At 31.7% G+C, this 16142-nt stretch overlaps 3 protein-coding genes across 3 annotated transcripts; 1 reads left to right on the top strand and 2 right to left on the bottom strand.

Moving 5' to 3' along the window:
* The first annotated feature begins 326 nt into the window (after window positions 1-326).
* Window positions 327-4381, top strand: LOC107949066 (GTP 3',8-cyclase, mitochondrial). The gene is made up of 7 exons (XM_016883782.2): window positions 327-647; window positions 1061-1606; window positions 1708-1875; window positions 1965-2156; window positions 2540-2608; window positions 2846-2930; window positions 4065-4381. The coding sequence occupies exons 1-6, from the start codon at window positions 576-578 to the stop codon at window positions 2927-2929; spliced, it is 1131 nt and encodes a 376-aa protein (XP_016739271.1). The 5' UTR covers window positions 327-575; the 3' UTR covers window position 2930; window positions 4065-4381.
* A 673-nt stretch (window positions 4382-5054) lies between these two features.
* LOC107949067 (10 kDa chaperonin, mitochondrial) lies at window positions 5055-7317 on the bottom strand. The gene is made up of 3 exons (XM_016883783.2): window positions 7119-7317; window positions 6898-7037; window positions 5055-5313 (listed from the first exon to the last, which is right to left on the bottom strand). The coding sequence occupies exons 1-3, from the start codon at window positions 7221-7223 to the stop codon at window positions 5265-5267; spliced, it is 294 nt and encodes a 97-aa protein (XP_016739272.1). The 5' UTR covers window positions 7224-7317; the 3' UTR covers window positions 5055-5264.
* Window positions 7318-8767: 1450 nt separating this feature from the next.
* Window positions 8768-14807, bottom strand: LOC107949065 (serine/threonine-protein kinase GRIK1). Its single transcript, XM_016883781.2, has 12 exons — window positions 14189-14807; window positions 12693-13095; window positions 12291-12365; window positions 12164-12208; window positions 11849-11923; window positions 11340-11427; window positions 11128-11252; window positions 10625-10720; window positions 9752-9818; window positions 9535-9650; window positions 9370-9448; window positions 8768-9266 (listed from the first exon to the last, which is right to left on the bottom strand). The coding sequence occupies exons 2-12, from the start codon at window positions 13020-13022 to the stop codon at window positions 9109-9111; spliced, it is 1254 nt and encodes a 417-aa protein (XP_016739270.1). The 5' UTR covers window positions 13023-13095; window positions 14189-14807; the 3' UTR covers window positions 8768-9108.
* Window positions 14808-16142: the final 1335 nt, after the last annotated feature.

The following is a 16142-nucleotide window of genomic DNA, read 5'->3' as shown; positions in this document are numbered from 1 at the left end:
TTTTAAGCTCGAATTCGAGCTTAAATACAAAAATATGTAAACGAGCTTGATTGAGCTCAAGCTCGAGTAGCTCATTTATATCTCAACCCAAGTTTAAGCTTAAAAATAAATGTTTAATCGAGCTCAAATTAAGTTCCAAATTTCAAACTAAGCTCGAGTTTGATAATATTTGAACTGACTCTATTAAATCTTACTTGACACCGATAAAATTATCGGAACAAAAAATCATTAATTGAATTAATTAAAAAACTTTTTAAATCTTAAAAATTATATTTATTTATTATTAAATTATTATATAAATCAATAGAATCGAAAATTAATGATATAATCGATTTCATAGCTATTTCAACAGATGTCAGTGACAGCTTTTCAAGTACGCGATTGAAAGAAACAATTTAAGACGAATCTTTCAATTGCAGATGAAGTGTTCGATGTAATGCATACGTTACTATTGGATAAACAACGAGCTGCATTGGTGGCTGCTGACTCTTGGTTTGGCCTCTCTGCTTATATTTGTTCCGATTACTCATTTATGAAGTTTCAGTAATTCAATTGCAATTTGCCTTGCCATTACCATGAAACGCTACATCTCTAGAATCACCAATTGGCCTACGCCCTTTCCCTTTCGAAACTTGAATTTCTTCATGGTATCTTCTTCTTCTTCTTCTTCTTCTTCTTCTTAATCTTCAATATTCTTTCAAAAAAAAAATTCCAAAAAAACGTATTTAGTATGTATTTTATAATCATTTTTTGTCAATTCATAGTTGTTTACTGTTCGAAAATGAAAAACCTAATTTTTATCATTATTTGATTTGACAAATAAACGTCTAAATCACGGTATCTTCTTCTTCTTCTTCAATGTTCTTCCAATTTTTTTCCCAGAAAAACGTATTTTAGTATGTATTCTATTATCACTTTTTGTCAATTCTTTGTTGTTTTCTGTTTCAAAAATGAAAACCCAATTTTTATCACTATGTGATTTGACAAATAAACGTCTAAATCACCTTTGATTATGAGAATTGATCTGGGCTTTTTTTTTGTTTTTTGTTTTATAAATCAGGTGGATAAGGAGAGGAATTTTGGTTCTAAACCTACGAAAGAACCAATTAATAACGAAGAAGGGAATCAAATTTCCGATATGTTAATCGACGGGTTCGGCCGGAAACATACTTACCTGCGACTCTCCTTAACCGAACGTTGTAATCTCCGGTGTCAATACTGTATGCCGGCAGAAGGGGTAGACCTTACTCCTTCACCAAAATTACTCACTCACAACGAGATCCTTCGTTTAGCTAACCTCTTTGTTACTTCCGGTGTCGATAAGATCCGTCTCACTGGCGGTGAACCCACCGTCCGGAAAGATATTCACGATATTTGTTCCGATTTATCGAGCTTGAAAGGGCTTAAAACATTGGCTATCACTACAAATGGAATTACCCTTGCTAAAAAGCTTCCAATGCTTAAACAATGTGGGATTACTAATTTGAATATCAGTTTAGATACCCTTGTTCCTTCGAAATTTGAGTTTATGACTAGGCGTAAAGGTCATCATAAGGTTATTGAATCCATTAATGCGGCCATTGATGTTGGATACAACCCTGTAAAAGTATGTTCTATTTTATACCCTGTTTTTTAACTCTGTTTTCAATATAATGCTCTGTTTTGGATTTTTAAGTGTTTGGGTCTGTTTTTCCTTGCTTTTTCTAGGTTAACTGTGTTGTTATGCGTGGATTCAATGATGATGAAATTTGTGATTTTGTCAATCTCACTGTTGATAAACCAATTAATGTTCGATTCATTGAGTTCATGCCTTTTGATGGGAATGTATGGAATGTGAAGAAACTCATTCCGTATTCGGAGATGTTGGATACAGTGGTAAGGTACGGTTCTAATGATCTTGTTTTATGCTTTGTTTCTAAACTTTCACAATTTAACTCAGTTTCTTGTTTGACCTTGCTTGATAGGCAAAGAAATTTCCGACCTTAAAGAGGTTGTGTGATCATCCGACAGAGACTGCAAAGAATTTCCAGATTGATGGCCATGTGGGTACTGTATCTTTCGTTACTTCGATGACAAAACATTTTTGTGCTGGTTGTAATAGATTGAGACTTTTGGCTGATGGCAACTTAAAAGTATGTCTCTTTGGTCCTTCTGAGGTGAGTCTGGTTCTCATACGATTTGGTGCATATGTTGTTATTAACTTATTATTCATTTGCATATCTCAAGTTTAATGTTGATATGTTCTTCATTGCACTAGCATAGCGTTCGATGTATATTAGTGATGATTCTTTCCAGTTCTTACACAATTTGCTGCATATGATGTTATTTGTTTGCATATCTCGACTTTAATGGTGATATGTCCTTCATTGCACTAGCATAGCGGTTTGATGTTTACTGGTGATGGTTCTTTCCGGTTCTTATGCTATTGCTGCATATGTTGTCATTCTTTTGCATATCTCAAGTTCAATGTCAATATGTTCTTCATTGCACTAGCATAGCAGTTGCACTTTCAATGTTTACTAGTGATGATTCTTCTCAGGTTAGCTTAAGAGATCCTCTTCGTTCCGGTGCTGGTGACGAGGAACTTAGAGAAATAATTGGAACAGCGGTATGCTTTCTGCCTAATGACACTTTGTTTAGGCCTATTATTTTGACTATCATGCTCTCTCGTTTTCCGAGATCAGGGAGAGGGTTTGATGGAGTTTTATTGCTTTTTAAATGAGTGATATGGCTAGTTGATTGTTCATTGTTGCTTCGAGTTACGGAAGAATCGATCCAAGTCTTCTTTCATTTCCTTTTATTGGCTTGTACTATATACGTATACGTTATTCCTTCTTTGGTTCAGGTAAAGAGGAAGAAAGCTTCGCACGCCGGGATGTTTGACATTGCAAAGACAGCAAATAGACCGATGATACACATTGGTGGCTGAGGTACTTATGTACCTTCTAATGTTTTAAGGAATCTGGTAGCTCGGTTTCTTTTTTGTTGGTCTTGTTTTTAGTTCTTGCTTGTTGAGGTTGAACGATTATAGTACCGTTTTAGAGTGGGATAACATAGGTTCTCTTCTTCATATGTATTGCTCCGAATAGCATAGGAAGACTGTTACCTGTTAGAATACAGAATGGTGTTGTAAGTCAACTAATGTTTATACCCATATTTGATTGGTACAAGATCACAGATCCTGTTATTCTTATCTCTCTAACGAATAAAGTCTCCTCAACTTGTTTTTGTTGAACGTTATATTTTTGGAGATTCAACGTAAAGAGCACGGTTTAGCCATTCTACCCCATGTGAGATTTGAATTATTTGAAACTGGGAAATAAGAATCTAGCTGGTTTTTTACATAGGTTGAAGCTTCAGTGAACTTAACAAACGTTGTTTCTAGTAGGTCATTCCACCCAAAATTTCAACGATTTCCGAATTTAACCCTAGTGTCTTTATAACCCTTGAGCATTTCATTTGCTCAGTCCCAACTTATTCATGAGGAGTGCCAAATAGTTTCCATTGCCTACGTAAAGGCAACATAAACGATAAATGTGCCGACATGCTTCTTCTCTTGCTTCTTACACATGTATCTTCGATATTCACTTGCTTCAATATCCCTTCCTTTTGAATGTATATGCTCGGTTTTTTCCATTTGTTTGGAGAATCATACCTCCATTACCCATGTCTGAGTATGTGCTGGACATTTGCAGCATTTTAGACAAAATGAACGCAAAATAAATGTAACGATATGCTCCTAAAACTCATGCCTGAGTTCATGTTCAGCACATGCTCGAACATGAGTGTGGGGCATGATTCTCCAAATAAATGGAAAAACAGAGAATAACTGTTTCAAATATGTATGTGTATGTACGGGTATGGAGATGCTTCTTCTCTTTGCACATACACGTACATATCTAACACGGGTATAATCATCCCTCATACTCATGTCTGAGTATGTGGCGAACAGAGACATTTTAGACAAAAATGAATAGTAGGGGTAACATAGTTTAAAAAAAAGAAGACATTGAATGAATCGAATGCCGATGATGGTTACTCTTTGGTGTTTACATACATTTCAGGAATGTGGTGTAAAAAAACATCCTCCAGAGGTGAAAAACAGAGATGAAGCTGGTAATTTTCACAAACTGTTGATCTTTGCTTAACAGTAAAAAAGAAAATGGGGTGAATTTGTGATGAAAAAGTTTTGTTGTAAGTTCTTTATGTTGTATAATTTTTTTTTAACTCAAAAGGCCAGGTTTAGCATTGAGAGGGCACATTTACTGAGATCAAAACGCTGTATTTTACTGCAATCACCATAATGATATTGGTTTTACAGCATAAGCCATATATGATTATGCAGTGATTTTATTTATATACCTTTTTAGAATTGGGATTATTACCAATTATATTCAAATTTAATTACATTATTTAAGTTTAAAACATTATTTTTATAAATTTGGAAATTATATTGATTTCATACATTTTGACCTATTAAATATTTAATTATGTAATATTTATTATAAATCATTTATCTTTGAATAATTAGTTAAAATTCCATAGAATAATATTTTTTAGAGGGATAAATTTTGACCAAATGTACAATTTGATACATAAATTTTAATATTAAACTTTATATATGAAACTTTAATTGTGATTCAAATGTATATATGAAACTTTAATTTTAATTCAATCATATACATGTTAAAAAATAAATACATCAATTTATTTTTATATTAAAGAAACATAATTATTTTTATATGCAATTTTTAAACATAAAATGATGCTATATCACTAATTATGTTAATAATTTATAAAAAAAATTAATCAAATCAAAATTTTATTATAAAATTGCATAATAGATCAAAATTTACAAAAACTTGAAATTTATCTCTAAATAAAATTAAGGAAAATGTTTTATTTTTCTCATTAATAAAATTGAATACAATAACTTCATATATATATATATGGTTAGTACTCAAATAAAAACTTGAACTAGAATAAGTTCTATGGAATAACATCCCTAACCACCAACCACCATGCCATTAGCGAAAGTTCATATATATATATAGTTGAGGGAAGATGCTAGGAAACATTTTATTGATGGTTCCATCAAAAATTGGATGCTTGAAAACATGGCTTATCCATAATTGTCTTAAAAACAAAAACAAGGTCAAAGTCCAAAAAGACAAACCATTTGTTGTAGTTGTTGTTCTAGAAGAGCCTAACACAACACATTTGAATCAATGTTTCATTTCTTCAAAAGTTGGCAGTGTTTGAAATCATTCATGAAGTGTTCCCAATATATCATCATCTCTATACAAGTGATACCTGAAAATAATCAAAGTTCAAAGAAGCAATGAGCTTATAATTAAAAAAACTTACAAAAGGCAAAGGACCATTTGTGTAAAATATCTAAAAATGTAAAACTTAGATAACTTGCATTTTCACCCCCATGGACTGTTCATTCTAAATAAATAAACTAGTAAAGATGTTGATAGAACTAAACAAAGGCAAAAAAAAAAAAAAAACCAATGTTTTCATAACCAAACCAGTGATCGAACTGGTCAGACCACCGGTTGTCAGTCCGATCAATTCAACTAAAATATTATTAAAAAATCCAGTTCAATCGTCAGTTCAACCAGTCCAATCCAACTGGTTCAATGCCATTCTCCAAACCGGTTCCCGATTCGACTTGCCGGTCCAATCCAATTCAAACATCATCAAGAAAAACATTTTCTAAGCTCATAAGTAAACAAAGACAGAGGCATAAATTAGAGAACCCAAAATTCCTATTTGATCAACTCGAATCAAATCTGATCCAACTTGATTATAAAACGTTAACAACCTGAACCTAGCAAGCCAAATCCAAATAGGCATGAACTCAATCCGGCCTAAACCCAAAATGATATAAACCAGAATGGTTGATTAAACCATTGATGAAGTGCAAATGATTTTTTTTTAAGTTTTCAATTGACACCACTCACGAGTTAGATCTTTAAATTACTCTTTTATATATAAATCCAAAATGACTGGACCCAAAAAAAAATCCTCAAAACTAGAATCAAGCAAACCTAAGTCGATATGAATCTTAAGTGACCTAAACCTCAAATGATTCGACCCGAAAAACATGAACTTCAAACCCAGTGATCCAAACAAAAGGAATTGAAAACCAAGATAACCCAAAACTTCAAAACCCGATATTTCAACCTGAACTAAATCAAACCAATCCTAAACCAAACCCGACTAGAACACGAAACAACCCGAAGCTAAAATGACCAAAAACCTAATATGATACAATCCTATAATTACTTATCACGAAAAACCTAATCCTCAAACCAGAATGACCCAAACCCGAAAATGGAAAGCCTGGGATCTAACACATGCATATAAATCGAGCTTGAAATCAACACGGACTTGTCTAAGGCATAAATGAGCCAAATTTGCACCAAAATTTAAGTAAAATCTTCAACATTGCAGAAGAACAATGAGAATATACAAAAACAAACTTGAAATTATACGAATCTAGAGTGAACTAAACCCCAAATGGTTAGACCCGAAAACATAAACTCAAAAGGAACTGAAAAACCAAAATAACCCCAAAAATTTAAATCTGCATATTTCAACCCAAACTCAATCGAACCAATCCAATATCAAAACTGAATACTGAGCCCCAACTAGAACTCGAAGAGATCCGAGACCCAAAATGATACAATCCTCAAACCAGAACTTCACAAGTTTGAAAATTAAAAGCCCAGAGTCTAACAAATGCATAGGAGTCTAGCTCAAAATCAACCCTAACTTATCTAACGCATGAATGAGCCAAATTTGCATCAAAATTGAAGTAAAAGCTTCAACATTGAAGAACGATGAGAAAATACAAAAACAATTTTTTTTTTAAAAAAAGAGACTAACTCTTTTTCACCGAGCTTGATTTCAGTGCCACCATATTCAGGCAAAAGAACAGTGTCTCCTTCTTTTAGATTAAGTGGGATGAATTTCCCATCTTTGTCTCGTGCTCCAGGTCCAACTGCTACGATTTTCCCAGAATTCAACTGAAAAAATATTGAACGAAATTAGATGAAAAATAAAAAAAAACCCAAAAAAATCAATGAAATGGGAAGATGATTATTAACCTTAGAGGTTTTCTCGGGAAGTAAGATTCCGGAAGTGGTTTTAGAAGGAGCAATTATTTTCTCGACCAAAACGCGATTGAATGAAGGGATTAAACGCTTTGCCATGTTTTGATTTTGTTGCTTTTAACAGAGAAACTAGAAGCTTCTTTCAAAGGTGGAGTAAATGGGGGAGAAGTAGGGTTTTGTGGGTGCCTATATATATATATGTGATTTTGTTACTCACTTTAGTGGGTAGAAATATTAAATTCGAAATGGGGTTGGGTAAAAATAAATAGAGCTATTTAAATTATGAATTGGGCTAAGATTTGTATATTTAAAGTTTGAGTTTAACAAAGCTCGATTTAGTTTTTAAATTTATAATATTTTATATTATGTTATTTTTATATATTATATAATTTATAACATATAAATTTTAAATTTATAATACTATTATAATGTAAATTTTAAATAAAATGTTAAAATAACCATATATAAAAAGAAAATTATTTGATATATTGTTAATAAAATTTTTTAGACTCGAGGAGTGGGTTAGGGCTTTGACAAGTATATTACAGGGTGTAGTAAAAAAAATTATATTAATAAACATGACATTTGTTACATTCTCAACCTGCATACAAAGTCTAAAAAACTCTTACGTATCAAATAACAGCTCTATAAAAAATTATTAAATTAAAAATAATATAGATATAACTTTAAAAAATAGAGATATATTTAAACAAAATTTTAAGTCGATATTTTGGATCAGTCAAACTTAAATAAACATAAAATATATTAATATCATGCCTAGACCTTACTCGATACATATACACTTCTATGGTAAGGTAAAAGAAAATTGAATTTCTTAAATAATTATCGAATTCCTTATAAGATTACTAAATTTCTCATAAATTGTTGAATCTTTTAATTAGATAATACATTTTTTTTATAATTTTAATTATACCTTAAGCTTAAAATAAGTTTATTTATATATATCAATAAAAAATATGCTATGCATAATTTATAATTTAATTTAATAATTGTTAAATTTTGTTAATTTTAAAAAATCAAAGATAAAAAATAAAAATTAACTCATAAATAATAAGGTTTTCTTTTTAATAAATAAATCTTAAAAGAGATTAGTGAGCATTTCTGACATTTTCTTAGCCTCAAATTGATGATAATTAAAAAGTTAAATATTAAAGAAAAAAATTAAAACTATATTTTTGAAAATCAAATATTACAATGAACCAAAAACAAATAAAATAAATCAATTTTTTTAGTTAAAAATAAAAAACAAAATATAAAAATATCATTCCTTTCCCTATTCTAATCAGGTTTTTTTTTTTTATAAACTTTGACCGATTTAAAATAATTTTCATAGTCCAATTTTAACAACCATAACGATGATGATAAGTACAAAATATAAATATACATTTTTTTCAATCATTAATAAGCAAGAAATAATACATTTTCATAATGATAGAAGTCAAATTTCCATTGTCCCCTTCTGTCGTATTCAAATTCAACCCAGAGTATAATATACTTTACCAGCACATTCGACACTTGTTAGTATATGTATATTAAAATTAAAATATATTTAAAATTTAACCCATAATTTAAGGACATTTACAATCAACTCCAATAAATAATTTGTTGGAAAACACCCACTCTCACAAAAATATAAGCACTTGCTTGTCAAGTAAATTATTTGGTTTAATGTACAATATATTTGAGAGAAAACACTCATACAAACCTTAACAAGCCAAAGCTCGGAATCTTAAAAAAACAAACCAAAGCTATGATAACAAATCTCACAAAATCACTTTTTGCACAAATATTTCCCTACTATATATCTTATCATAAAACCTGAAACAAACACTACTGTTTCATATCGGTCTTTGGTTCTCCGGCGCATGCATTAAAAAGGGAGTAACCGGGCGAAAATGGAGGCCCGAGTTTTCTTTTTCTTTTTGGTTTACTGTACAGCAAATTCTCAAAAGCAGAAGATGAGTTAGTTACCATTGAGTATCATCATTCCTCGTATTGGATTCCGCCCATCGTCAGTATTGTTGCGCTTACACCAACACATATACTGGGGTATCGGTCCATATTTTCCGATAACCCAAGGATGCTTGGCTACATCATTCAAAGTCATTCTCTCTTTTGGGTCTGAAAAAAAAATGGTTTTAACATTCTCATGATCACCAAGAACAGTAAAGCCCAGTGAGAAATAGATGGTAGCCTCGAAATCATAAAGAAATATTTCGCTAACCTTTGCAAAGAAGTCCTTCTAGTAAGCTCCTCAACTCTAGGTTCAAGTCGTTCGGCAGGATTAAAGGGCTATTAACAATCTGCAAGAAGAAAATGAATAATGTATTTGTTGGCCGTGGGAGAGATAGAAAGATGAAGCGAGAGAGTTTATGCAAGCCTTTGATACCTTTTCATATGTATCCTGTAGTGTCTCACCGAGAAATGGATATTTTCCAAGTACCATACAGTACAAGGTAACTCCTACAGCCCACGTGTCAGCAGCTTTTCCGTGATATACTGAACCTGTTGGTTGATCTTGGGCTTCGTAAAAACAAACATAAACAATATTCTCTATCTCCATGAAATCCTAGAGTGAAGTTTCAGCTAACAGAGGGAAAACTGACCTAGACAACACTCAGGTGCGGTAAACACAGGAGTCCCGGGAGAACGGCGAAGCTCATCATTGTCATTCTACAGAAATTAAAAAAAACTGCTGAAACAGTAAATACACAACTTAATTCCACAGAGAACTAAACATGATTTAAAAGTTCGACGGTGACAAAGATGCAATAATAATGAGAGGCATGAAAAATGAGAACAAACAAGGACAAAGTTCTACTAGAAAACTTCAAGCAAATCTTTTCAGGTGTACTTGGTTGGACGGAAAAATAGAAACCAGAAAAGGAGAACAGAAAATAAGAAAAAGGAAAGAAAATAGGAAATATGTTCATTTTCCATCCTAATGGATAAAATCAAATCATTCCAAATTGAAATGATAAGAGAAGAGAAAATTAAAAAACCATATTTTATTTTATTTTCTTTTATCTCAATTTTCAACTTTACCAAGGACTGGAAGGAAAGAAATTTTACTTTTCTTTCGATTTTTCCATCTTTCCTACCAAAAGCACACCAAAGGAAAGAAAAGATAAACTGCTTTCTATTTTTCTACTCTTACATTTCCATCTTTTCAATTTTCTTTCTGCTCAGCCAAGCAAAGCCTTCAAGTCTAAGCCATACAAACTTACAGTGCACTAAACTTTAAACTAACCAAAACAATTGCACGCAATCTACCCGGTATACATGCACACTACCCTTCCGCACTTGGCTCATATCTTAGAAGAACAGACTATTAACAAAATTTGCGGTTCACATGATTATAATTGCAATAATAAACAGGAAAAGATGAAAGAAGAGGTTCAAACAGGAGACCGTTTACACTTTAACACTCTCATTCAAGTGAAATTTGAGGGAATTTACAGCTGAAGTAAAACCATTACCTCAAAAACCTGGCTGACACTGAAATCCCCTATCTTCACCGTACCCGTGCTAGTAATCAACAAATTATCAGGTTTTATATCTCCATGCACAATGTTCTGTATTTAGAAGAAACAACACAAGTAAGCACAGCAAACTAGCAAGTTAACAACAAATGATTTTATCGTCCGTCACCGTGAACAAGATGTTCCACATACAATGTAAAATTCATGGGAGCATGTGCAAACTTTCATCACAGTACCAAGGGTAAATAAGTAGAATTCTAAGATAAAAGCCTTCATCATCAGAACATCAAAACATAAGGTATCAAAACACAAGGTATTGAACAAGTATGGATATATATATATCATAGGTAAAAAAAAAACAGCACACTTTCTTCTTTATCATATCTATCTAATAAAGAAATTAGTTGGGGCCTATCACACAACCATTCACAAAAGATTTATTAAAAAATGAATGCAAGAAAAAATGAAACCATTCACAAAAGTTGGTTTTTAAATCATACATGATCATGGAGGTACATAAGTCCAGATACTATATCTCGCACATACTTCTTAGCAGTATCTTCACCAATGCCTCCAGGAGGACCAGAACCATCACAAACCCATTTGCTTTCCACATACTCAAGAACTGAACAAAGAGAAAGGTACAGGCAGTCAATAATGACAGTAACTCATTTAAGCACATCACTAAGGGAAAAAAAGGAAATATAAATACCCATGTAGAATTGATCCATGCTAGGGTCATCAATCACCTCAATGAGATTGACTATATTGGGATGTTCCAACACTTTCATAATTAGAATCTGCAAGGTAAATGGATCAGATAAACATGGGCACTCATCCAAAATAAAAGGTAGAAGTTCAGGTAGCTCTCTCCACAAAAAAAGTAGAATCCTTAAAATTCTTCCAACATCTCTGTTTTGTCAAGGAAATTAAACAAATAGTGTTACAAATTCTCTGTTGTTTCCCCACCTCCTCATGGATGGAAAAAAATACCGATAACATGTTAAACCAACAATGAGCTGAGTCATTTTCTCCATTAATGACTTTTCATTTAAAGAAGAAAAAAGAAAGGAGTTAGAGTTAGAGTTAGAGACCTGAGTTACTTCCAATTTTTTTGAAGTAAAAATAAAAATGGATAATAGCCTTTAAATGAGAGAAGAGAAAGCAATCTGATCCAACATATGAGTGATTACATCAGAAATATATAAATCAAGTCAATACCTCACGAAGAACATCAGTCAGTGCCGTCTCTGTAAGAGCAACTCGCAGCTTTGACAAATGAGACTTATGAAAAGCCTATAATTTAAATATAAAAATTACTCATGATTGAAAGGTAGAATCATAATTTGGCATAAAATTTTAACAATTAATATTAAATGCTTCAATTTTGTTAATAAACAATAAATGTGGCTCCAAATAAAGCCTGAAAGTAACCAAGTAAATTCAGCATAGAAAAGCCATAAAACACTCATTCTGATTTGTTACTTCTATTTTTACCCTCAAGGGGAACACTTCGTATTGAAACAAACTACTAACCTTAATAGCATAGTGTCCCCCATCTATGCTGTTTCGATACAGAACCTACCAAAAAAGCAATCAAAACAGGTAAATTTCAAATCCTTTAAGCAAATTATATACCACTGTCTTTCAATAATCTCCTCACCACTTTTCCATAGCTACCAGAACCAATCTTGTATTCCCTCACATACTCATTAATCATCTTATTCCCATTTTCATCCTGATAACGAAGTCAAGAATCAAAACTAAATTAGTACAAGAATTAAAAACAAAATGAAATGAAGATTACTGGTGTAATTCCAGAATACAAAGCACACAAGTTATCTCACATGCTAAAGTACATCGACAAGACAACACTAATGTTGGCATAAAGTGACAAGTCATCTAACTTATGCATAATTACAATTTGTAAAATCGATACAGATAGTAATGATTATGCAGCACCCATATTAGAGATAAAATATTGTGGCCAAATAAAGAAGAAAGCCATCATATGTCATAATAGTTCACTACAAATGGAGGTATAATAATTCATTTCTAAGCTTACCTCTGACCGGACAATCCTGTTGGTTTCCTTGACAGGAAATTGCCTGCAAATCAAGCCATTGTCAAGTTTGAACCTCAAAATTTCTTCAGAACGCTTGGCACGACCTATAGACTCCACTTCATCTCTATGAACAGTGTTAGTAACCTCACTGTAATATGAACAATCATCATCATCATCATCTTCTTCTATTTCTTCTTCTAACAAAAACTCCCGGGAAATTTTAAAGTTAGATCTACAATTGGGCCTGGACGTTTGTTTGGGCCTTGCAGTGAAGCCGAAGCAACCACAACACCCCATTGCTCTAGCAAATGAAACACTCTTACTAAACATTTAAACACTCAAAACATTGAAGGTAGTATTGCAGCTCTCAAGCCTCAGAGCAACGAACAACAAATCTTAAAACCTGAAAAAGTGAGCATAAGATTAGGTCAATAGACCACCTATAGCTATCACAAAACTACCCATGGAATTTTCTGGTTAAGATTAAGGAAATCTCAAATACATCTATATACTACATAAAGAGATATAATATTTTATTACAAATTAGTAAATGACTAAATTGAAACACACAGACATAATTGTTCATTCAAAAACAAAATTTATGCACGTTTCTATTCAAAAAGCTAGTTTCTTTTTTTTCATTTAATCATTCAAAAGTATTAAAAATCATGCATTAGAGCTGACAGAAACACATATGAAATTACCCATCAACCATAGCCATCACCATTTAGATTGTGTATGTTTCTTATACCTATCTTAATCACCATAGCCATCATTTTCAACTTCAATATTCCCATCTTATCCCTACTCCTGTCACTTCTCCTTTCCCTCTCCTGCTTTCGGTTCCATTCTTTAGTTCCTTTTACCTTTTTTCCCATCTCTTTCTCTGTCGTTACCCCTGCTCCAATCTCTTTCCTTCTCCCTCTTCCTATCTCTATCTGCTTCCATATCCCAACTCCTATCATGCACCTTCTCCCTTCTCCTTTCACCATCCATATCCCTGTCTCTGCTCTTCACTCGCTCCTCCCTTCTCCTTCCTCCCTCTAGTTCTCTCCCCTACATTCTAGCTCATTCTCCCTTCTTTCACTACTAATATCTACCAAAAATCAGTGTGGTTTAGATTGAATATACAAGTTGACCGTAAAACTTACAACTTATTTATACTAGGCTTTTCTTGCAGGTAAAGTTATACGCTTTCTAGCAAATAAAGTTCTATTACTAACCCTAGATTTAAACCCTAAACATAACCAATAACCCTAACAGACGATAAGACATTCGAACATTTAACAATAAACCTAAAATAATTAGAAAGCTCCAGCATCAAATCAAAAAGAAAATAAAAAGTAAACGGCTACTATAATTCCAATACTCATTAAAATATAAATTGACTCGCACAATTCGAAACAGTAAAATTAGAAAGAAAGAAAAAAAGCAATAAACCAAACAATCAAACGAAACCCTAACATAATTAAAATCCAATACTAAATTCAAATTACCTGATTTTTTTTAAAGGCCTGAAGCCCTAATCAACTATGATATTGCAAAGGATGCCATTCAGCTAAATGGAAGAAACAACTTTCAACATTAAACCCACAGCGAATCTCACCCAACATCGCTCTAAAAACCCTCCACTTTTTTTTCACGTTGACTTTTTTCCCTCCCCGATCAAAAAAAAATACTAAAAATGCCTCATTTGAATTTGATTTCTTCTGTGAAGAAGATGAACAACTACGAAGAAGAAACCTCCGCAGCGGTAACGAAAAAGGGTTAGAAATAGAGAATCAAAATCGAACGGCCTGTGTAAAATTATTTCGAGGATTTTTTTTTTCTTGAAAACCCGAATTCAACAAGAATTTTGAAATCGAAGCGGCGATTCCGGTTGTTTTTTTTTTCCAAAATCGAATCGGAGAAAATCGGGAAAAAAATCAAACACCCTTTTTAGGGGTTTTTTTTTATGGATTTTGAGAGTGGATTTTAGAGAAGAGGGATTTGGGGGAAGAGATTGCAAATAATCGAAGTAAAGGCACTGATAATGATCGGTAACTGGTGGGTGGGTGTGGGGGTCGGTTGAGATCAAGTTTTGTGTATATGTAAAAGATTCGCAGCTGACCCAATAAAATGATTATTTTTTAAATATTTTCCTTTTAAATTTTTTTTAGAATTAGAATACAAAATGTGTAACCATGGTTAAATTTAGTATAATTTATTAAAATAGTCACTTTTATTTACTTCGAGTTATATTTTAATCATTTATATTTGAAATGTTACGTTTTAGTCACTTATGTTAATATGTTATAACATTTTAGTCACTAAGCCATTAATTGTCGTTTAACAGTGTAACGGTAAGCTGACGTGATTAAATCATCATTTCAAATAAAAATTTTAGGTCAAATTATACAATTGGTCCTCATATTTTTTCGTTTTGAGTAATTTAATTTTTATCTTTTATGTCATTTTAACTTATTTTTCATTCTCTTATTGTTCTTCCTATGTTTTCCTCCATTCTCCATCTCCTTTAATGTAGTTTTTCTATGTTTACCATTTGTTAAAACTAAAGAGAAAGAAGAAAAAAAATAAAAAAAATAAAAAGGAAAAATTAAATTATTCAAAAAAAGTATAGGGACTAATTTTAACAAATGAAAAATATAGAAAAATTACGTTAAAAGCGATAGAGAATGGAGGAAAACAGATAATGAAAAAGAAAAAAGAAAAAAAAAGTTAAAATAACATAAAAGAAAAAAATTAAATTGTTCAAAACGAAAAAATATGATGACCAGTTGTATAATTTAACCTAAAATTTTTGTTTGAAATGATGATTTAACTTGCCAAGTCAGCTTACTGTTACATCGTTTACGACAATTAACTGCTCTGTGACTAAAATGTTACAAACGCTAACGTAAATGACTAAAATATAACATTTCAAATATAAGTAACTAAAGTGTAATCTGAGGTAAACAAAAGTGACTATTTTTATAATTTACTATTAAATTTAACATTAGGTCAATAAAAAATATCCACATTGGCTTTTTGTCACTCGTCTAATGGGAATTAATAGAAGAGTGACTAAAATGTTTGATTTTAAAAAGTTGAATGAATAAGTTGAAAAAATTAATAGTTCAGTGACCAAAACAAAATTATAAACATGTTTTAATGATTATTTTTATAGTTGACCCAAAATAATTAAAAATTTAGGTCACTTTTTACAATATTTAAAAATTTTAAGCCTGGAATTAGTTCAATAATTTACTTGTTGGATTGGGGGTAAAGAATTTAATGGCTCTTAAATAATAAGGAATCGAATTATTGTGAGTAGAGAAAATGAATTTGAGAGGGCATTATTCTTTGACTTCGAATTTAATTGAAATTTGATATAATGACTGAATACAGGAGAATCTAAAAAAATATCATAAAAGTTATTCTCTTGTTTTTTGTACTATATAAGTAGAAGGC

Source organism: Gossypium hirsutum, chromosome A08 (assembly GCF_007990345.1).
Source record: "Gossypium hirsutum isolate 1008001.06 chromosome A08, Gossypium_hirsutum_v2.1, whole genome shotgun sequence".
Taxonomy (NCBI): domain Eukaryota; kingdom Viridiplantae; phylum Streptophyta; class Magnoliopsida; order Malvales; family Malvaceae; genus Gossypium; species Gossypium hirsutum.
The sequence above is the reverse complement of the archived record's forward strand: the minus strand, read 5'-3'. Positions and strand labels throughout refer to the sequence as shown.